This window comes from Camelina sativa, chromosome 10 (assembly GCF_000633955.1).
Source record: "Camelina sativa cultivar DH55 chromosome 10, Cs, whole genome shotgun sequence".
Taxonomy (NCBI): Eukaryota; Viridiplantae; Streptophyta; class Magnoliopsida; order Brassicales; family Brassicaceae; genus Camelina; species Camelina sativa.
Window position 1 is genome coordinate 22,716,167 of NC_025694.1, and position 24,303 is coordinate 22,740,469.

The window sequence follows — 24,303 nt, forward strand, 5'->3', positions numbered from 1 at the left end:
GACCACTTTCACTTGCCCCTATGGTACTTTTGCTTACCGCAGAATGCCCTTTGGTCTCTGTAATGCTCCTGCGACATTTCAGAGATGCATGATGTCTATCTTTACTGATATGATTGAAGACTATATGGAGGTATTCATGGATGATTTTTCAGTTTATGGGTCTTCATTCAGGAGCTGTTTAGACAATTTATGCAAGGTGCTAGCTAGATGTGAAGAGAAGTACTTGGTTCTTCATTGGGAGAAATGTCACTTTATGGTTAGAGATGGTATAGTGCTTGATCACAGGGTTTCATAAGCTGGTATTGAAGTTGACCGCACTAAGATAGAAGTGATGATAGGTCTTCAAATGCCAGAGAATGTGAAGGCAGTGAAGAGTTTTCTTGGGCATGCAGGGTTCTATAGGATATTCTCAAGGATTTCAGCAAGATTGCTAGACCACTTTCTGCTTTGTTGTGCAAAGATGTCAAGTTTGAATTCACTGAGGAGTGCAGGATAGCCTTTGAAAGGATTAAGCAAGAACTTGTGAGTATTCTTATTGTTCAGCCACCAGATTGGGATCTCCCATTCGAAGTTATGTGTGATGCTAGTGACTATGCAGTGGGAGCAATGCTAGGACAGAGAAGAGACAAGAAGCTTCATGTAATTTACTATGCAAGCAGAACTCTTGATGATGCACAAAGACATTATGCAATAACAAAGAAGGAGTTGTTGGCGGTTGTGTTTGCTTTTGAAAAGTTTCGGTCTTATCTAGTTGGATCCAAAGTCATTGTTCATACTGATCATGCTGCTTTGAAGTATTTGATGCAGAAGAAGGATGCAAAGCCTAGACTTCTGAGATGGATTCTTCTACTTCAAGAGTTTGACATTGAAGTAAAGGATAAGAAGGGAACTGAGACTGGTGTTGCTGACCACTTGTCCAGGATTAGAATTGATGATGATGTCCCAATACAAGACTGTTTGCCTGAAGAACATGTTTATTATGTGGATACAGGGTTTCAGACTGATGAAAACAACTGTCTGTTCTCGGATGTAGTGGGTGTCGATCGATACCACCTTGGCATCGGTCGACAACCATGCTTTCCAGACACATAATGGTCGTATGATGGATATTTAGCTGCTGTGGCTAGCTCCAATCCACCTTGGTATGCTGATATTGCCAATTATCTTGCTGCAGAGGTAGAACCAACGAAATTAACTGGCTATAACAAGAAGAGGTTCATGAGAGAGCTTAAGAGATATTATTGGGATGAACCTTACTTGTATAAGCATTGCAGTGATAGAATTTATATAAGATGTTTTGCAGAGACTGAGGTACCTGATGTTTTGTTTCATTGTCATGGGTCTGACTATGCAGGACATTTTTCTACATTCAAAACAGTGTCCAAGGTCCTCCAAGCAGGTTTTTGGTGGCCAACGATGTTCAAAGACGCTCATGAGTTTGTCTCAAGATGCGATGCTTGTCAGCGGAAAGGTCAGATTAGCAAGAGGAATGAGATGCCACAAAACTTCATTCTTGAAGTTGAAGTGTTTGATTGCTGGGGTATTGACTTTATGGGACCGTTTCCATCTTCCTATAAGAACAACTACATCCTGGTTGCTGTTGATTATAACTCAAAGTGGGTTGAAGCAATTTCATGTCACAAAAATGATTCTGCTGTGGTTCTTAAGCTGTTTAAGACCATCATCTTTCCAAGGTTTGGAGTGCCTCAAATTGTTACCAGTGATGGAGGTAAGCACTTTATCAATAAAGTGTTTGACAAGCTGCTGAAAAAGTATAGAGTTCAACATAGAGTGGCTACTCCATATCACCCTCAGACTAGTAGACAAGTAGAGGTTTCCAACAGGCAGATTAAGGAGATTCTTGAGAAAACAGTTGGTGTTACAAGGAAGGAATGGGCTGCAAAACTTGATGATCCACTATGGGCATATAGGACTGCATATAAAACACCACTTGGCACCACACCTTTTCATCTGCTTTATGGGAAAGCATGTCATCTTCCAGTAGAGTTAGAGCACAAGGCAGCCTGGACAGTTAAGTTGATGAATATTGATGCCAAGACAGCTTCAGAGAGAAGGTTAGTGCAGTTGAATGAGTTGGATGAGCTGAGATTTCATGCATTTGAGAATTCAAAGCTGTACAAGAAGAGAACCAAGGCTTATCATGATAAGAAGATCATCTCCATACACTTTGAGCCTAATGACCAAGTACTCCTCTATAGTTCTCGTTTGAAGTTGTTTCCAGGTAAACTCTGTTCCCGTTGGTCTGGTCCTTTTACTGTCCAAAAAGTTATACCATATGGAGCCATTGTGTTGCTGAATTCCAAGGGAGAGAAGTTCAGTGTTAATGGCTAAAGGGTGAAACATTATTGGGCGAAAGCCGAGATACCAGACGGATACATTGTGCGTTTGGACGAAGCACCTTCCGCCTAATCCGTTGCCAAGTCAAGCTAATGACTTAAAACAAGCGCTGAGTGGAAGGCAACCAACTAATAGGAACTTTTTATTTTTCAATTTTTAGGATTACTAACATATTAATTTTTGGTTTTGAGGTTTATTTGTTTCAGAAAAACTAAAAAAAATCAAGGGATGAAAACGTTTCGGATACCATTGATCAAGCATCAGCATTGACTGATACCACCTGGGTATCGGTCGACACCAGCTATTGGATCGCAGAATGAAGAAAGGGTTTATGGGTTTGATAAATTGGTTTAAGCGAATTGGGCCCGAAATTGCAACTAGGCCGGGTCCGAATGAACCAGCATCGACCGATGCCAATTAATGAGCATCGGTCAACACCGTTAATACCGAGGAACACCCGATTAAAGCCCTGAGTCTTCTTCTTCTTCCTCCATTCGTCCAAACGAGACAAAAACCCTAGATTCCTCATAACTTCTCCCATACTGCTCCGTTTTGAGTTCAAAGCTTTAATCCCCTCAATTTTCTCTCCTCTACCCGGATATAGTGTCAATTTCGTGTTTTGGAGTGATGGCACCCAACAAGAAGGCAAGAACCAACGACGACGAAGCTTCATCTTCTCGCCCAACTCTCCAGTCCAACCGTCGTCCGCCTCCATCAGCTCTGGCCGCTCCGCCTCCCCAACCTCCGGCGAGACCTCCTTCCCCTTTGCCTGACCTCTCTCCTCCTCCATATCCCATTCAACCTAGACACCCATGGACAAAGGAGGAAGGTCAACCATTCTTCATCCCTAAGAGAATGGGCATATAAGCCTCTTGTTGAGCTTGGGAAACCTGAATTCATCAACAGGCCACCCAAAGTTTGGGGAGATTATGAGACTATGCTGTACAATGCTTGGTTGGATGTTGTCATTGAGCCTACAATCCTGCTATTCTTGGTAGGATGGGAATTTTTGATGAGGTTTTAGGGTTGCTAGATAAAATGCACTTGGGAACCATTTGTACTAGGCAGTATGATCTTTATCCAGATTTGGTGCGGCAATTTATGGCTTCTATTAGGATTACTTATCGCAACGAGCAGGCACCAGATGCATTTGGGGGAGAGCTGCATTTCTTCCTTTCAGGAGTACCTTGCTGTATTACTTTTGCTGAGTAGTTTGTCGACTTCGTCATTGAATGCTTGCAATCTCTCTGGGCCTAGCTTGCGTCTTTTTTGCTTGACTGGCTTGTGCGTTGGATCAGCGTTGAGCACGTGTGTTGTGACGGTTGGATCGATTCCTTTCATATCAGTTACAGTCCATGCGAACGTTGAGATGTTTGTCTTGAGGAAGAGGATCAGCTCGGTGCACATGGCTTTGGTTATTTCCGTTCTGATATTCACACATCGTTTTCTGTCGGTCTCGTCGAGGCTTACTTCTTCCGTTGCGGTGACGCCCTGTTGGATCGGGGTCGGTCTTTCATTGGTCGGCGAAGAGTCATCGTTGCCGACTTGCTGCTTTGGTTGCTATAACTTCTTCGCTTTACGAATTTTTTGTTCGATCCGGAAGCAAGTTCTCGCGCTCTGCTGGTTGCCGTGCAGTGTAAACACACCTTTGGGGGTTGGGAATTTCACGCACTGATGGTACGTAGACGGGACTGCCCTCATCTTGTGGAGCCATGGTGTTCCGAGAATGACATTGTAGATGGTAGGCCTGTCGATGATGGCGAACTGGGAATACCTTGCCATTCCTCCGACAAAGATCGGCAGGTTGATTGTACCGACCGACATGAGATGATATCCGTCGAAACCGGTCAGAGAGTTGCACTCTGGCCTGATTTCGCTCTCGTCGATCTCCATTTGTGCCAGGACATTTCTGAAGATCACATTTGCCGAGCTTCCGGTATCGATCAAGATCCTCGTAACCTCACTTTCTCCGATCAATAGTTCGACGACTAGCGGGTCGTTATGCGGGAAATCTAAGCCTACCAGGTCGCTGTCGTCGAAAGTTATCGTTGTGTTCTCGGAACTGACATTCGATGGCCAAGACTTTTTCATTTCGGCTTTCTTGGTGTAATATCTTATTGACCTGACCGAATCGTTGCATCCTACTAGTCCGCCCATGATCATTTTTATTCGTCTCATTACCGGGGGACGGTGGTCGGTGTGATGATCTGTGCGCGGTCGTTTTTCATGATCGTCGTTATTTAGCGCCCCTGCTTCATCACCGTTCTGGTCGGTGAGTGCTTTGGAATCTTTTACAAACTTCCAGGCAATACTTTCAGCTCGCTTGGAATCAGCTTTTCCGGGTCGGGTCGTCTTGCTTCTGTCAGACTCGACAATTATTGCCTCCTTTTTGTACCGCTCCATCAGGATCGTTTGGAGGTAACGACACTGCTCGGTTGAATGTGTGGTACTCTAATGGAAGTCGCAGTATTGTGCTTTGCTGCTCTCACCTCCTTCCTTTCTGATGTACTTATTTTCACCGATCGCGAAGGTTCGACGAGTTTGGTCTGGGTTTCGGGAGAAGTGCTGGCGCGGCTCAACGTGGTCGACCTTTGGAGCTGTGACTGTTGGTGGCTTGGCTGCGATGCTTGTTTCTGTGGGCATGCTTCTTAGCGTTGACCACCTTTTCTTCTTCGACTTCTATGTGCTTCGCAGCTTGTAGTAACGCGTCGACTATGGTTTCTACATGGGTCAAGGACAACTCTTCTTTAAACCGAGATTCGTACCACAACGCGTTTTTGAGTGCAACGATAGCTGCAGCGTCTGGAATTGAGACGTTAACAACGACTTCTTTAAAACGTCCGATGAAAGATCGAAGTGATTCGTTTCGCCCTTGAGTCAGTGTGTACAGATCGGCATGGGAGTTCTTGTTTTCCATCAAAACGGAAAACTGCTTTAAAAACTCGATTATCAGTTCCTTGATACTATCAATCGATCCGGATGGGAGCCACGAAAACCAACTTAAAGCTGCTCCGGTAAAGTGCTCGGCGAAGACTTGGCATGCTCTAGCATCGTATTCTGTCGGGCTGAACTGCAGGGGGCCGAGTGCTATCCCGAAAGTGAGCAGACCTGGGGATGGTTGATTTCCTCCTGGGATCCGACCTGTGTTGCGGTTAATGCGTCCAATCGAGTATTGGTTCGTTGTTTCTGTTGGTCGAGGGGTGCTAAGATCCCGCGGAATAGCTTGTCTATGCTGGAGACGGGCTGGCTATTGATCAGGGTGAGTTTCGCTGGGTTCAGAGTCGGTTCTGTGATCGTCGGGCTCGCTAGATTTCTTGCGATGACGAACGCTTCTGGACTCTCCACTGTAGCAGCCTTTCTTGGAGCATCCGGGGTTGGGAGGACCGCCTGTTCTACTTGATCCGCTGCCGGGGTTGTTGTTCCCCCTGACGATCCGGCTTCCTTGCTTCCTTCCTTTGTGGCTATGGTCATCTCGCGTATATGTTGTAGGTCCGTTCTTCAAACTTTCCAAGAGAATCTCGACTTGGTTCCCCCTACCTGGCGCGACAAATTGTTGATGTCCAGATCGGTACAATTAGAGAGTTTTAGTTCGGTATTTAGAGGGTCGAAGTTCTCTTTTATATATGAAAAAGTCGGGCTACAATTGGTAACTACGATCTATAAAACGACGAGAAGGAAACAATTGTCAAGCTGAGAGCTCGACTAATCGATACTGCGAAAACCTGTTCTCTTGTACGAATTCCTTCTCTGTTTTTCTGTGTCCCCTCGCCGTACGCCGTACATTCACTATTTATAGAATATTGTGTCAGTTCGTCATCTGAAAAGACCAAAATACCCTGTTCAGCCTATTAATCTTTTTGGGCCTTTTCTGGACTGGACCTATTATTGGGGTAAAATCCACCCCTAACAATAATCACAGATGACTCTTATTAAGCCATTGAGAAATTTAGAATGTTATTTACCTCCCACGTTCATATATTGGCAAATCTGATCAAACGAACAACCATTTCATCGCCTTCGTTTTCACATGTATTGTAGATTTCGCTTGGATATGCATCGTCGTTCGAAAGGCTTTAATAATCGCAGAGTCCAATTGTTTTCTACTCTTTTTTTTTTGTTGGAAGATGAGTTTATTAGAGGCAATGTGAGTTTTCGGTTCTTTCCTCAATAATTATTTATGAAGATGTTAGTCGGCTGCTGTTTTAGGTTTGATAAAAAAAAAAAAAGAATATCCTTTGAATTTAAAGAATTCTTCACAATCCTCGAATATAATGGGCATAATTGTAGTTTCAAATAGTTTTGAATATTTATATTATTGATGTATCTATCTTAACATTTTTGGAGTACATTTTTGTGTATTCCTTTTTTTTGTTTCGGATCAGGTTATTTTGTTCTTTTAAACCGATTTGAGAAAATCGGATTTTTATCTTTTGTGTGACACTTGGGCCGGGTTATTTTAAGTTTCAAACCGATTTGATAAAATCGGATCTTTATCAAATCGGATCACACTTTCTCGGATGGGTTGGAAATGTTCATAATACATTAGCTGATTAAATAGACCAACATGTTAGGCAACAAATAATTAATATAGAATAATTGCATAATTAGTTTTGGTAAATACTAAATTAGATTTCGTCGATCATGGAATGAATCAATGAAATATACTCAAACTAAATATCTATGATAACCAACATTCTTATAATACATTCGCTAATTAACTAGACCAACATGTTAGGCAACAAATAATTAATATAGAATAATTGCATAATTAGTTTTGGTAAATACTTAATAAGATTTCGTCGATCATGGAATGAATCAATGAAATATACTCAAACTAAATATCTATGATAACAAACATTCTTATAATACATTCGCTAATTAAATAGACCAACATGTTAGGCAACATCTAATTAATATAGAATAATTGCATAGTTAGTTTTGGTAAGTACTTAATGAGATTTCGTCGATCATGGAATTCAATAAACTCAAATCCTAATTAGAATCAAGATAATAATATGCATTACCATTTTCCCTAAATGAAAATCGGCAAAATATACTCTAAACTTGCGAAATGTGAAAACCCTACGTACAACCTTAAAAGATATATATATGTGTCTTGATCGATCCTATACAAGCACCACCACATCCAAAAGTAAACTTACTTACCTTGATAGATCCCACAGCTACTATACTCTACAATGGCTGCCTCATTTGCTTATTTGAGAGACGTACGTCCTTACAAAACCTCATGGAGGATTCAGGTGAAAGTTCTTCATTCATGGCGCCAGTATATCGCCATCACTGGCGAGACTCTTGAATTCATTTTCTTTGATGAAAAGGTTAGCTAATCAGAAAGTTTGTACCTTATTATCATTGGCTTCACATTTATGCTTATGATTTATTCATTCTAATATTACAGGGTATTAAGATCCATGCTATTGTGAAAAAGGACTTGGTCAACCGCTATGTCAACAAACTGTCTGTTGGTGAGTGGAAGTTCATTGAGAATTTCCAGCTGACTAATGCTTATGGTCAGTATCGACCAACCAACCATCTATATAAGATGGGTTTCATTAACGGAACAGTGGTAACTCCCAGTGACCCTGTGTCTGATTCAAATTACTTATCCTTAGCTGATTTCCAGAAAATCACGACTGGTGAAGTAAAAGAACACACCTTGAAAGGTAAGTCAATTCCTAACTACCGTATAAATCAACGATTAGGATACAATTTCATAATGTCTAACTATAATGTTTTTTATAGACGTCATGGGCCAGATTGTTAACATTGGAGAGATCGAAACTATTGAGGTTAAGGATAAGCCAACTAAGAAGCTGGATTTTGAGTTGAGGGATCAAAGGTTTGTTCTTTTATTCAAATATGTTTGCTACCAATCGTTGGATATTAATCTTACCTATTTATGGTGATAAAACAGAGATGAAAGGTTGCCATGTACCTTGTGGGGAGAATTAGCAGACAAAGTTTTTTTTTTTTTTTTATAAAATGTGAATTATATTACCCGAGGGAAAGAGTTTATTTGCAGAAGTTGCTACAGCCCAAAAAAAAATAAAAAGCCATAGAAACAAAGATTTAGTAGATTAAGGGGTTCTAAAAGAGAACTATGAATGGGCAAACCATTGGGATAAGAGGCGACCACACCCTTTGCGGTACCGTCGCGCTAAGAGAATGTCCCTGACACTTCTATCGACTTGGGAGAAAATCGAAGAAGGGGAGACCGTGATATGATCATGAATTCTGATGTTTCTTTCCTTCCATAGGTGGAACACTGTCGCTTGCACTGCAATCTTTTTTAAAGTGGTGGAGAGACCAGGGGTTTTGGACAGAAGCCAAGTGATTAAGGTTGACCAAGATACAAAGCAACAAACTGGTTGACCGAGCTTCCTCAAAATAAGCTGCCAGACTTCCTCTGAGAAGGCACAATGGAGCATAAGATGATCCCTGCATTCAGTTTCAGAGTTACACAGAGGGCATTCAGGAGATACCTGCATTCCCCAGCTCAGGAGCCTTGAGCGGACTGGGAGCTTATCCAGATTTGCAACCCAAAAAGTGAAGGCATGTTTAGGCACATGGTGTTTGAACCAGACAGCTTTTGCCCAAAATTGTTGCTCCTTTGAGGGTCTTAGCTGATTCCAAGTTTTCTTTGTAGAAAATGAATTCAAAGAGCGATTATCTACTTCCCACAGAAACTGATCAGGGCCATAAGAGAGAGAAGGGGCTGGGACTGAGAGCAAATGATCTCGGATGCTGAGAACTAGCGGATTCCTGGATCTGCTAGAAGGGAGCCTCCAACCGTGAGAGTTTGTGGCAGCTACAACCTGAGCATTGATGGGGATTCCCAATAAGACTGGACCATTGTCCCCAAGCAGATCGATTAGAGGTCCTAGAGGAGACCAACGATCAAACCAGAAACTTGCAGAAGTGCCATCACCGATTTGACATCGAATCAGAGTTTTAGCCAAGGGTCTCAGGTTTAATAAGGATCTCCAGATCCAACTGGAATTGCTGTGAAGCTCAGCAGACCAAAAAGTCGTAGTTTTAATATGGTGCTCCTTCATCCATGCAACCCAAAGAGAGCCACTGCTTGAGAAGAGTAACCAAAATAACCTCAAGTTGAGAACCTTGTTCCAAGTTAGGAGATTCCTGAGCCCAAGACCACCTTCGGATTTTGGTAAACAGACTTTCGCCCAAGATACTTTTGCATTGGTCCTCTTAGTAATATCCCCTGACCAAAGAAAACTATTACACAGCTTTTCCAAAGCTTTAATGCATCCTTTAGGCAAGGCAAAAGCTGACATTCAAAAGTTTATCAGCCCATAGATAACAGAGGAGATCAATTGGAGTCTGCCTGAGAAGGAGAGACACTTTACTGCCCAGCCATTAAAGCGATCAGCAACCTTGTCTATGAGGGGAGAGTAATCAGCCTTACCAAGTTTCCTGTGACGCAGAGGGAGACCCAAATATCTTATAGGGAGAGAGCCAGATTGGAAGCCAAAGGAATGCATGGAAACTAAATCCTGTGGAGATAAGCCAGCAAGGAANGGCATTCAGGAGATACCTGCATTCCCCAGCTCAGGAGCCTTGAGCGGACTGGGAGCTTATCCAGATTTGCAACCCAAAAAGTTAAAGCATGTTTAGGCACATGGTGTTTGAACCAGACATCTTTTGCCCAAAATTGTTGCTCCTTTGAGGGTCTTAGCTGATTTCAAGTTTTCTTTGTAGAAAATAAATTCAAAGAGCGATTATCTACTTCCCACAGAAACTGATCAGGGCCATAAGAGAGAGAAGGGGCTGGGACTGAGAGCAAATGATCTCGGATGCTGAGAACTAGCGGATTCCTGGATCTGCTAGAAGGGAGCCTCCAACCGTGAGAGTTTGTGGCAGCTACAACCTGAGCATTGATGGGGATTCCCAATAAGACTGGACCATTGTCCCCAAGCAGATCGATTAGAGGTCCTAGAGGAGACCAACGATCAAACCAGAAACTTGCAGAAGTGCCATCACCGATTTGACATCGAATCAGAGTTTTAGCCAAGGGTCTCAGGTTTAATAAGGATCTCCAGATCCAACTGGAATTGCTGTGAAGCTCAGCAGACCAAAAAGTCGTAGTTTTAATATGGTGCTCCTTCATCCATGCAACCCAAAGAGAGCCACTGCTTGAGAAGAGTAACCAAAATAACCTCAAGTTGAGAACCTTGTTCCAAGTTAGGAGATTCCTGAGCCCAAGACCACCTTCGGATTTTGGTAAACAGACTTTCGCCCAAGATACTTTTGCATTGGTCCTCTTAGTAATATCCCCTGACCAAAGAAAACTATTACACAGCTTTTCCAAAGCTTTAATGCATCCTTTAGGCAAGGCAAAAGCTGACATTCAAAAGTTTATCAGCCCATAGATAACAGAGGAGATCAATTGGAGTCTGCCTGAGAAGGAGAGACACTTTACTGCCCAGCCATTAAAGCGATCAGCAACCTTGTCTATGAGGGGAGAGTAATCAGCCTTACCAAGTTTCCTGTGACGCAGAGGGAGACCCAAATATCTTATAGGGAGAGAGCCAGATTGGAAGCCAAAGGAATGCATGGAAACTAAATCCTGTGGAGATAAGCCAGCAAGGAACAACTCAGTTTTATTTTTGTTCATTCTCAAACCTGAAAGGCGCTGGAAAGAGTCCAGAGTTTCAGTAATTTCCTGCAGGAGATGAGGGGGACCCATCAAAGAAAAGCAGCATGTCATCCTCAAAAGCTAGATGAGAAACCTGAGGCTGTCTTCCCAAAGGGGGAGATTCTTCCTTGGTCAAATTTAGAGGCAAGAAGGTTTGAGAATACTTCCATGGCCATCACAAACAGAGGGGGAGATAGAGGATCTCCTTGCCTGAGTCCTCTTTTGCCTTTAAAGTAACCACAAAGTTCACCATTAACTTTAATGGAAAAGGAAGTTGAAGTTAGACATTGCCGAATCCAGTTGGTGAAAACCGGAGGGAAATCTGCAGCCTCAAGCACCAATAGGACAAAATCCCAGTTCACTGAGTCGAAAGCTTTCCTAAGATCCACTTTTAAAAGCTCTCTAGGAGATACTGAGTCCCTGTTAAAGCCCTGAACCATCTACGTTGCTAACAGAACATTTTCCACCAGAAGCCTTCCTTTAACAAATGCAGATTGGGTATTGCTTATCATCATTGGTAAAAGCGCTTGAAGTCTTCTGGCCAGAATCTTTGATACAATTTTGTAGATCACATTGCAGCATGAAATGGGCTGAAAGTCTCCAATTCTATCAGCTCCGACCCTCTTTGGTATAAGAGTAGTGGCAGTTGCATTCCATTGCTTCAGAATTTGCCCTGAAAGGAAGAACTCTTTAACAGCTCTGATGAGATCATTCCCAAGAATATCCCAAGTGCACTTTAGAAACTCGCCTGTGAAGCCGTCTGGTCCAGGAGATTTGTTTCTAGGGAGAGAGAAAACTTCTCTTTTGATATCAGCATCTGAGACCTCTGCTAGTAGTACTGATTTGGTTGCAGCGTCACACTTAAAGGGAAACAGGGAACGGATTAAGTTCTTATCCTCCTCTGGAAGTGCTGGTGAGTCTCCACCTAACAGGTCTATGTAGTAGTTAACACAATGATTTTTAACATCAGCTGGCTCCTTAATCTTATGCCCTGAGTCATCTTGAAGGTAGTGAATCTGGTTGATTCTTCTTCTAGTGTTCACCATTCTGTGAAAATAAGCTGTATTTGAGTCGCTACTCTCTACCCATTTTACTCTTGATTTCTGGTGCAAGAATTTTTCTTCAGCCTCAGCAAGAATCTGCCACTTTCTGTGTGCTGCTTTTTCCTCTAATGCAAGCAAAGTTGAGGGATTGACGAGAAGTCTGTTCTGACAATCTGTAAGGAACGAATGTGCTTCTTTTAGCAGACAAAGTTTACAGATCTTGTGCTGATGCTGATGGCATTATGGTTATTTGTCTTATCCGTTTTGCAAAAATCAAAACTTACAACGGTAATCATAATTCTCTGCTCCTGCAATACAACATTAAGGATGTTATTATTGTTATTTAATCAGAACTCTATTCATGTTTATATTATATGATTTTAAAATTTGAAGGTACAAAAAGCGTGTCCAACGCATACAATTCTTCACAAGTATTTGTGAATCCACCATTTCCAAAAGTAGATATCTTTACTGAATCGTGAGTTTACTACTACATCACTTATTCACATTAGACCCTTTTTCATAATATGTAAACTGATTGTCATTACATGTTGTTTGTCAGTCTTCCTAATGATGGTCTGACCCTTGTTATTCCTTTGAATCCCCCACGGCTACAACTTGCGAATGCTCACACTGATGACAAGTGTCTCGAACACCCCAGGAAAACAATCTCTGACCTTTTATCTACTTTCGAGGTATGTGTGTTTTAAAAAAAAAACTTAGTTAATGTCACAAGCATCTACATTCAGGGAAGTTAATTATGTTTAATTTTCATGCATTTAGGTAGGTAAGGCTATAATTCACTGCACAATCTACGGAATAGATATGGATTGGGCATGGTACTATATTAGTTGCCATAACTGCAACAAGAAAGTGACTCCACTACATGTCGGAGACAATGCCATTAGCCAAAAGGAAGCTAAACCTAAATTTTGGTGTGAAACGTGCAAGTTTGTTATCAGTAGCGTTATTGCAAAGTAAGAAGTGTTATGGTTTATGTTCCGTTGGATAGTAAATACCTTTGTATGTTCCCCCTAACTATGTTTTCATAGATTAACCGTGTGCTTAACCTGTGACAGATACATGCTTTACGCTAACTGGACAACACTGGAGAAACTAAATGTCTATTGTTTGATAGTGTTGCTCAAGATATAGTTGGTGAATCAGCCACGACTGTTCTTGGTGGCTGTCTTCAAGAGGTAGTATCTTGAATTAATATAAACATTAATTTTCCTGCATAAATCGATGTATTATTAATTATATGTATAATTTGTAGATTGAAGACCCAGAAAATCTACCTGCACAAATTAAAAATTTGGTTGGGAAAACCTTTCTCTTCCTCATATCTGTTACTGCAGAGAACATTTTGGATGGGAAGGATTCCTATAGGGTTTCAAAAGTACTGTTGAATAATGGTCTTGATTCTGAAGATGGTCCTGAGGAATCTTTGGAAATGGCTACCCAGGTATGATTAGCATATACTTTAATCTATATATGTTATTAGGATATACTTTAATTTTCATATTTACGGTGTCAGTATATGTTATTCTATATGTATATGTTTTCAGCAGCTTATGTTGACTTATAGTCAAGACACAACTGATTCGACTACACCTTCCTCAAAGCGGGTATATGCGGCTAATGGTGAGTCTTCTGAAAAAACTTCAACTTCGAAGAAGTTGTGTGTTCCGCTTACGGACTTGGAAAAAGGAGAAGAGGGGTTTTCTTTGAGATGTGGGACTCTGGACTTTGAATTGGCAGACAATAAAGATAATGAGGTGCCTAAGCAAGAGAAGGTGCCTAAGCAAGAGAAGGTGACTAAGCCTATCGACATCATGCCTATGGAAGAGAATTTCAAAAAGGCTATCGATGCGAACAAAAAGAAACCGGTGGTTGTTAAGATCGAAAAGAATGTGTGATTCAGGTGTTAACAGTATGGATTTGCATTTTATCCTTTCTGTTGTCAGTTTTTTAGAGATTTAAGACTATCTACTGGGTTTTATGGTTACTATTTCCTTATTTTATTTTTAAAATAATATTGGTTATGTACCAACTTTAAGTATCAATAAAATGAGCCTCTATGGTGTTCTTTTATTACGTGCCTAGTTAATATCTTTTGTTTAGTTATTTTTTCAACTAACTTGAATGTGGTTATCATTACTATTTGATTCTTTTATGTTAAGATAGATTAGGTTATATTTCAAGGTTTCAATAAAATGTGCATATGTGGTTTTGTATTGTTTTATGTTAAGATAGATTAGGTTATATTTCAAGGTTTCAATAAAATGTGCATATGTGGTTTTGTATTGTTTTATGTTAAGATAGATTAGGTTATATTTCAAGGTTTCAATAAAATGTGCATATGTGGTTTTGTATTGTTTTATGTTAAGATAGATTAGGTTATATTTCAAGGTTTCAATAAAATGTGCATATGTGGTTTTGTATTGTTTTATGTTAAGATAGATTAGGTTATATTTCAAGGTTTCAATAAAATGTGCATATGTGGTTTTGTATTGTTTTATGTTAAGATAGATTAGGTTATATTTCAAGGTTTCAATAAAATGTGCATATGTGGTTTTGTATTGTTTTATGTTAAGATAGATTAGGTTATATTTCAAGGTTTCAATAAAATGTGCATATGTGGTTTTGTATTGGGACAATAGGTTATTATACCAAAAAAGACGATGACAAAAACAAACTCGGGATATTTTTTGTGAGCATTGATAGATTCAATGTTAAACATAATGTTATGGACTTACTTGAGACTATACTCTCAGTCATGTGCAGCGGTGTCGACAAATTCTTCATAACCCATACATCTGTAACACAATATAAAACATGATCATATTATAGATGTGACTTACCAAAAAAAAATTGAATCCATATAAATCATACATATAAATCCGGTGAAGTATAGCCATATATATATATATATAAGTGATATATATTTTCTATAACATAATATTGCCTTATTGAAAACAAAATTACAAATCATAATTAATCTTTATAGCCATAAATAAGTGATATATATTTTTAGTTTTTAGTAAAGGATTTTACACAACTAGCTTAACCTAGCCGTCTTCATAAATTACAAACCCATTAGTAGTTCTAACACTCTATCATGAAAAATATAGTCACAGTGCGTTCTAAACGAATGAGAGAAGAAGCAACATCTACCACTAACAGATGGAAATCAAAACATGGTTCATCCAATATTGTTGCTTCTGTTCCTTTAAAGTCAGTTTTTATAAGAATCATTGGAGATCTTACCAAGAAAAATGCCAAAGATTTAACCTCTGAAAATGCACAACGTTAGGGGATCAAACTCAAAACAAGTCAACTTCTATCTGCACAAGGTAACAACAAGTCAATCTTTTTTTTTTCGTTTGAATCTATACTCTATCTTTATAGTTTAGATGACTGTCTAACATCCTCTTTTCATAATATTGTGCCGTCAGTCACACCTATTAATAGATCTGCTAAACGCAAAGCAGACCGTCTGGTCTTTAATGACATCAGTAACATGCAAGGGAAGTCATCAGGAAGGACTTCACCTACTGTTTATTGTGATGATCCATCGCAAAGTATAGGTACACAATCGTAGCTATCATCAACTAACGATATTAATATCTATTAACTTTGCTGTTCTCTGATATTAAATTATTAAACTATATCTCAGGTCTATTGGGACAATTACCCAAATCATGTACCTATGTAAATCAGAATATTCTTTACTCTCCCATAACGTCCACACCATGTGAGAGTGGCAGTCCTGTACAAAGATGTGGGTGTAAGTAGTACTTAAAACAATATAACCAGTACTCAAATATTTATTTGTATGTTAAAATATTTACTTACTTTTCCAGACAATAAAGGGACGCCAAATCCATCTCAGCTTTCATTAAACACCTCTAAACTGGTCATAAGGGACATCACGAAACTATCCAAAGGTTAGTGATAGCATATACTATATTATAGTATATGAAGTATATGCTACTTTAATGTTTTTGCATTTCAGGGAAACAAAAAACAAATTATGGGTCCTGTGTAACGCAAAAATATCCACAAAAACCAGGCAGTACTGCTGAAAAATATAAACATGCTTCAATAGATCTCCCCAGGAAAAATTTAAATGATAATTTTGCTAATGCATTCTCCAAACTGTCTAGCCAAGGTAATACTTCAATGTTAAGCTAAATTCACCAATATAGATTATAAAATAGTATGGTTTATCGACAATATAATTTTGCATTCTGCAGATCAATGCCATGAAGAGGAAGACAATATTTGCTCTGACTATGAAAATGATGAAATGGAAGGACACTGCACAGATAATTACAGTTCTGACGAAAGACAAGCACAAACATATGATTATAGTAGCGAAGAAGAGGATGACCAAGAATCTGTTCATCAACATGAACCAGCTCTTATTAGTACAATTATAGAATCTGGAAGTAAGGAATCGTCTGACGAGGTGGTTGTGTGCGCATCAAGTCCCAACAAAAAGAAGGGGAGAAGAAAAAAAGAACACGGCGAACAAAAAATCAAAAAAACAACAACCTCTTCTAAAAGAAGATCTCGCAAAAAACCTGCTCAATCAAATAAAACAGGTACCCAGTGGTGCACTTACTTAACACGTAATTAATGGTTATACTTAAAATGTTAGAATCTGATTGTTTTTTAAACAGATTATCTTGACCATGGTGATCCTACATATACATGTAAGTTTTGTGAGGCACTTATGTGGTTTGATGAACGCATACACAAGAGGAGGAATAAAAAAAATCCAGTTTTTACTCTTTGCTGTGGACAAGGGAGTGTTAAAATCCCATTCCTAAAAGAATCCCGAGACCTTATTAAGAAGTTGCTTTCAGGTGATGATCCACTGAGCAGAAACTATCAGAAACACCAACGTATTTATAATATGGTGTTTGCAATGACTTCACTTGGTGGGAAAGTGGACAGATCAATACCTAAAGGTAAAGGCCCTAACATGTTTCAGTTACAAGGAGGAAATTACCATTTAATAGGAAGTTTGAAACGAGAAAATGGTGATTATGCAAAGTATTCACAGCTATATACATTGCTGATACTGAGACTGAAGTTGATAACCGAGCAAGTGTGATTAGGTAAGTTAAGGTTAAACTTATTGTTGTACAATTGTCTACAATTTTTGCTTACTTCTATATGATTATATGTATTTTACCCCCGAAATATTTCAGCAAAGGTAATAGCAAACATCCAGATGGTGGGAAACAAAACTTGAAGAAGGAAATAATTGAAGCAATCATCCAAATGCTCAACAAAGTCAACCCTTATGTCCAAAACTTCCGTTCAGCCAAAGATAGGTTTGAATCTAATACTGATGGAACCGTTTCACATGAGAATTGTTGCTGATCGTGTTGGAGTTGATGGTAGAACTTATAGCATGCCTAAAGCATCTGAGGTTGCAGCATTAATACCCGGTGATTTTAGGAAAGAGATGCCAACCAGAGATATTGTTATACAAGAAAAAAGTTCTGGGCGGCTACAGAGAATCAGTGAAATTCATATATCCTACTTGGCTCTACAGTATCCACTTATATTCTGTTATGGTGAAGATGGGTGGAGGCCTGGTATAGAAAAAGCTTTCACAGGAATAAACAACCAGAACAAGAAAAAATGTATAAGCATGCGACAATGGTTTGCCTTCCAGATACAGGAGAGGGAAAACGAATGTCAAACACTCCTACGTTCTAAGCGATTGTTTCAACAGTTTCTCTGTGATGCTTACACAACTATAGAGACAAATCGGTTATCTTATATAAAGTATAACCAGTCTAAGAAAAGGTGTGAGAATTACACGACCATCAAAAATGCAGCAGAATCTGGAAACACTAATATGAGTGAACATGGGAATCAAATTCTGATCCCATCATCATTCACATGAGGTCCACGTTACATGGTGCAGAGCTATTATGATGCTATGGCCATTTGTAAACACTATGGTTTTCCAGATTTGTTTATCACCTTCACGTGTAATCCTAAGTGGCCAGAAATTACTAGGTATGTCCAGAAAAGAGGGTTGACAGCAGATGATAGACCTGACATAGTTGCTAGAATTTTCAAAATTAAGCTGGAGTCGCTAATGACAGATTTGACAGAAAAGAGGCTGTTGGGAAAAACAAAGGCTGGTAAGTATTGTAATTATATAGTTAGACTATGATTTTTAAATTTATTTATTTAAACCCTCCAAAAACTCATTACTAGAATTTTTAATGACTTGCAACTATGTATACTATAGAATTTCAGAAGAGAGGACTTCCACATGCTCATATTCTATTGTGGATGGATGCTAAAAGTAAGCTACCAACTACAGATGACATTGATAAGATCATTTCAGCAGAGATTCCAAATAAAGATGAAGAGCCAGAACTTTATGAAGTCATTAAAGATTCAATGATTCATGGCCCATGTGGTTCAGCAAATACAAAATCACCGTGTATGGTTGATGGGAGGTGCTCTAAACTATTTCCAAAAAAAATACGAAGATATAACCAAGGTTGGTTCTGATGGTTATCCTATTTATAGGAGGCGTCGTACACCACATTTTGTAGAGAAGAATGGCATAAAATGTGATAATAGGTATGTTGTTCCTTACAATGCTAAATTATCTCTTCGTTATTCGAGCTCACATAAACGTTGAATGGTGCAATCAAAGCGGTTCAATCAAATACCTATTCAAGTATATCAATAAGGGTCCAGACCGTGTAGCTGTCGTTTTAGAGCCGACTAACAAAACAAGTACAGAAGAAACTATTGTTGGTGGAGCAACAGATCAAACTGAAAAGAAGAAGAACGAAATCAAAGATTTCTTTGACTGCAGGTTACGTTTTCATATATTTGAAGATTTCATATATTACTAATTCACCATGAAAATGTGCATAATTCTAACAGTTTTCAATGATATAGGTACGTCTCGGCATCAGAGGCTATATGGAGGATATTTAAATTTTCTATCCAGTACAGATCAACCCCTATCCAGAAGTTATCTTTTCATGTGGAGAGAAAGCAACCAGCCTATTACGATGAAGACGAAGAAATAGAAGACGTTTTGGAACGGGTGGCTAATCAAGATTCTCAATTCATGGCTTAGATGACTTTGAATAGGAATAATGCTGTTGGTAAAAACGGTAAACCTGCTAGAGAACTCACATATGTGGAAATCCCAGGATACTTCACTTGGGCTGGAAAGAATAGGAAATTCAGTAAAAGGAGTCGTTGATTTTCATTAGGTCGGATTCATTATGTGCCTAGAAAACTAGAAGATGAGTATTTTTTTAGAGTGTTACTTAATATTGTAAGGGGTCCAACATGTTTTGATGACATAAAAACCTACAATGGTGTTGTCTACAAGACATATAAAGAAACATGTTTTGCGCGTGGGATCATATCTGATGATCAGTTTTGGTTTGATAGTCTATTCGATGCAAGTTACTGGTGTTTCGGTGAGTATTTACGGAATTTTTTTGCAATGATGATTCTATCGGACTCACTATCAAGACCATAACATGTCTGGGAAGAAACATGGAAGCTTCTCTCAGAAGATATTGAAAGCAAGAAGAAAGAAGAATTTAATAATCCAGGTTTGTATAGAATACGTTTTTCAATTAACGAGTGCTTCATTTATCTTATTGTTTTCAATTAACCTAATATTGTTTATACATGTTTTAAGTTGGTTGTTGTCATGTTTTTCAGATCTATTTTTAACTGAAGCACAAATAAAGAATTATGCGTTGCAAGAAATAGAGAAGATAATGTTGTCTAATGGAGGATCTCTGAAAAATATTGGAGGCTTTCCTCAGCCAACTACAGAAGGACTTGATAATTTCAACCGTTTAATTGCTGAAGAAATGAGGTACAACCGTGATGAATTAAAAGAAAAGCATGACGAATGGATTGAAATTCTAACAGATGAGCAGAGAGGGGTTTATGATAAGATCACTGGTGTTGTTCTCAACAATCTTGGTGGAGTTTTCTTTCTATATGGTTTCAGAGGAACAGGAAAAACATTTATGTGGAAGACACTTTCAGCAGCTATAAGATCTAAAGGATTGATAGTACTTAATGTGGCATCAAGTGGAATTGCTTCGTTGTTGTTAGAAGGTGGTAGGACTGCACACTCTAGATTTGCCATACCTCTGATCGTGGATGACTACTCTCTTTGTAAAATAAAGCCTAATTCTGATATGGCTAATTTGATTAAAAAGGCATCTCTCATCATCTGGGATGAAGCACCAATGATGAGCAAGTATTGTTTTGAGTCTTTAGACAGAAGCTTCTCCGATATTATAGGAGATGTTGATAACAAGGTCTTTGAGGAACGGTTGTAGTCTTTGGAGGTGATTTCAGACAAATACTTCCTGTGATTAATGGTGTAGGACGTGCTGAAATAGTCTTATCATCTCTAAATGCTTCTTACCTATGGGATCACTGTGAAGTCTTAAAGCTGACCAAGAATATGCGTCTACTAAAGAAAAACTTAAGTGTTGAAGAAGCTAAAGAGATCCAAGAATATTCAGATTGGCTTTTAGATGTTGATGATGGTAGAATTTCAGAACCTAATGATGGTGAAGCTCTAATCGATATCCCAGAAGATTTCTTGATCACAGAAGCAGATGATCCTATTGCAGCTATTACTAGCGAAATATATGGCAATCCGGCATTGTTAGGAGATACACGTGAAGCAGAATTCTTCCAAAAAAGAGCTATTTTAGCACCAACTAATGATGACGTGAATACAATAAACCAGTTTATGCTAGAGAAACTGGATAGTAAGTCCTCTGATTTATACACACACTTTGTTCTTTGCTAAATATATAAACTAATTAATATGTTTTTACTGTGATTAATATGTTACTAACACACTGTTTGGTTATTTAAATTCAGGTGAAGAAAGGATCTATCTAAGTGCTGATAGCATTGACCCAACAGATTTGGATTCTCTAAAAAATCCAGTGATTACACCAGATTTTTTAAACACCATAAAGCTGTCAGGTTTGCCACATCACAGTTTGTGTCTGAAAATTGGGGCTCCTGTGATGTTACTTAGGAACATTGATCCAAAAGGTGGGTTATGCAATGGTACTAGACTTCAGATAACACAAATGGCGGCACATGTTGTAGAAGCAAGAGTCATAACAGGCGACAGAATTGGTGATATAGTCTTGATTCCACAGATTGTTCTCACACCATCAGACGCCAAACTCCCTTTCAAAATGAGGCGCCGACAGTTTCCATTATCTGTGGCTTTTGCTATGACTATTAATAAAAGACAGGGACAATCTCTAGAGCATGTCAGATTATATTTACCAAGACCAGTGTTTCTCATGGACAGCTATATGTTGCGTTATCTAGGGTAACTTCAAAAAAAGGGTTGAAAATCTTGATTGTCAACAAAAAAAGGGAAGATTGAGAGGAAAACAACATTAGTTGATTGACAATCAAAGAAGTGTTTCAGAATTTATAGATTAATGTTTTGAAAAGGTATGTCTCTGAACAAATTTAATCATGACTATACAATGTTATATTAATCAGGAACTAAATTTATGTTTTCATATTGCAGGTGTTATCATTCATTTCAAGACATAACTAGAAATTTCTGTTCAGTAGACTCATGGTAATTAAGCGTGATTTACAAAGATATTCGATTGCTAAAAGTTAATGTTTTCTTACTATACTTAATAAGATCTACTTATATTAGCATTTAGCAACAACTTTAGTTTGTTATGGGATAACAGTTATAATTTATTATTTTTTTTCCACAAGTTATAATTTATTATCATATATATATATATAACTCACAGATGGTAGCTTCATGAAAAAAAAATCAAAATTTTTTTGACTAACTAGAGAATAGAATTATTCAGAGTGTCAAAAGTTACTGACCACCATTGAACCGCTTTGATTGACATTATCTTCTGCTTGATGGCCCCGATTCTGCTTTCCTTGAAATTTTACACCTATAGATAACAACACAAATCTAGGTGTGAAACAAATTGCTTATAATGTGTTATCTATACCACATGATCCATTTTATACAGTAAAGATCAAAAGAGGAAAAAATTCCACTAACGTACTTCAACTATTTTGAGTTTCAAAATATACAGTATCTTTTACACCAACAAAATTTGCAAAAATTTCACTAGCGTACTTCAAAACTAAAATTCTGAATGCTTGCAAAAATAAGAAATAGTGCTAAACACATAATTTCATCAGAACTAAATAATATCCTGATTCATAGTTGTTTTCCGCTTTTCCTTTAGCAGCTATTCACAAAAGTTCTTTTATAGAGCTAATTATTTTACATTACCCAACAGATAATTTCTGAGATTCGAAATTAACAGTATCTGATATGGAGATGAAATCAAAATTACCTCTTTAATAAGCCAATGTTAAATCTGAATCACCGAATTAGACCTTCGTGATGATGACAAGTATATAACCTCGATTCCTTCTGCACGTGAGGAAAGCCTAAGATTTAGGGTTAATTGATTGTTATCTATATGGATCTGAGCAGTTCTGAACTCCAATTCGGTGTAATCTATCCTTTCCAAAAAAAAATTAAGAACGAACATACCTGGGCAAAGAGAACAGCATCACCCACCTTCAATATATCTCCCAGATTTGCAAACAACGAAGGTCAACAAAGACGGGTCAAAGGTCGTTCATAATATAAACAACGATTACAAGAAGAAACACGAGATTAACCTTTGCGATTCAGATGGAAATGAATCGTTATTGAAAGAGAATAAAACGATTTGTTTTCTCGATTGTTCGGTGAGTTTTAACATACTTATCTAATCTACACCTGGCTGTTCAAAAAAAAAAAAATCTACTCTACACCGAATATTATATATTTATAACGTAAACATTATAGTTTTCTATATCTAACCAATACTATATAATAAAAGTTAATATATTTAAATTATTAGATGTAAGGTAGGTACTTGGATTCTTAAATTTAATTTGTGCAATTTTTTTTATTTCTTTTGCACTCCAAAAATTTGGTCTGATCATTTACATAAAGAAATGTAATATCGATTGATATCTCTAAATGTATTGTACTTCAGGATATATTATATACACATAAATTTACTTCCAAACAAAAAACAATTTAAAAAAAAAAAAGAATGACTATGAACCATGTAAGTATTACATAAATATAGATAACAAATTAAGCACTATAACAATTATATATAGAGCTCTGCTCAATTGTAAATTGATCAACAATTTCATCGTAACTATACAATTCCCTATATATATTTGTGAATACAAAAGGTTTGATTAAAAATACAACAAATATTAAATGTATATCTCGCAAACGAGGAAATGTAATTAATACAAGTCTACAACATAACTATGCCAATTTAAATAAACTAACGTGCAAGAATAGTTTAGAAAAAAAATATATATATATTTGCCTTGTGGTACACGGAATAGATCCTAGTGTATAGTTATAGAGAATTCATTAGTTATGTTAAATATTGATTTTTGTATTGGAATATGCTCCTATAAATCCGATTAGAATATATAGGGAATGTTAGTTTTGATTGTGTCTTTGGAATAAACACCTATTAACCTGATTATAATCAATATGGTAACATTCCATCCCGTAACAATTTTTTGAAAATAAAAAAATGCATTTTATTTCATGAAAACGTTATTTGACTAAAAAGTAAAAAAAATTTGGCTAGATATAATAATTAATTATAATACGTTTTATACTAACTAATTTTATTTAAACAATTATAATTTGAATTAGTTAATTAAAAATAAGGAAAACAACTATTTATAAATAGTTATTATAAAACTTTATGGAAATATATTAACTATGATTATTTTTATAGTAAATGATATATAGAATTTAGGGAAAAAATCAATAAGTTTGTTACTATATTTAATTTATGTGAAATATTATCTTTATTGTTTTGACTTAGTTGTTTTAGAAAATACTAAATATATGGGATAAAGATATTTTTTTTTTAATTATGCAGGTAATTGGGTCTGTTTGGCAACATGGTTATATGATATAGTTTTTTTTAAATTCTTAAGTGTACTTCTCAATTAATAGTATAGATTAGTATTGTCTTAATTTTATTGGTTATGGTTTGTAAAAAAGTGTGGACTATATTTTCTTCTTAATTCTCTGTTTAGAATCTTTAGATTTAGGCTTACATATTTTGT

The 24,303-nt window shown here is 37.6% G+C and overlaps 2 protein-coding genes and 1 long non-coding RNA gene across 3 annotated transcripts; 1 reads left to right on the top strand and 2 right to left on the bottom strand.

The window, feature by feature from the left end:
* On the bottom strand, positions 4,915–6,660 carry LOC109126949. Its single transcript, XM_019230936.1, has one exon. It carries the CDS (start codon positions 5,273–5,275, stop codon positions 4,934–4,936), a length of 342 nt encoding a protein of 113 aa, XP_019086481.1. The 5' UTR covers positions 5,276–6,660; the 3' UTR covers positions 4,915–4,933.
* On the top strand, positions 7,557–8,751 carry LOC104720625. The gene is made up of 4 exons (XM_010438507.1): positions 7,557–7,697; positions 7,778–8,042; positions 8,122–8,218; positions 8,637–8,751. The coding sequence occupies exons 1-4, from the start codon at positions 7,557–7,559 to the stop codon at positions 8,749–8,751; spliced, it is 618 nt and encodes a 205-aa protein (XP_010436809.1).
* Positions 12,402–22,940, bottom strand: LOC109127051. Its single transcript, XR_002033773.1, has 8 exons — positions 22,697–22,940; positions 22,494–22,573; positions 22,006–22,079; positions 15,937–15,994; positions 15,789–15,850; positions 15,349–15,425; positions 14,838–14,897; positions 12,402–12,762 (listed from the first exon to the last, which is right to left on the bottom strand). It is a non-coding gene; the product is annotated as an uncharacterized LOC109127051 (long non-coding RNA).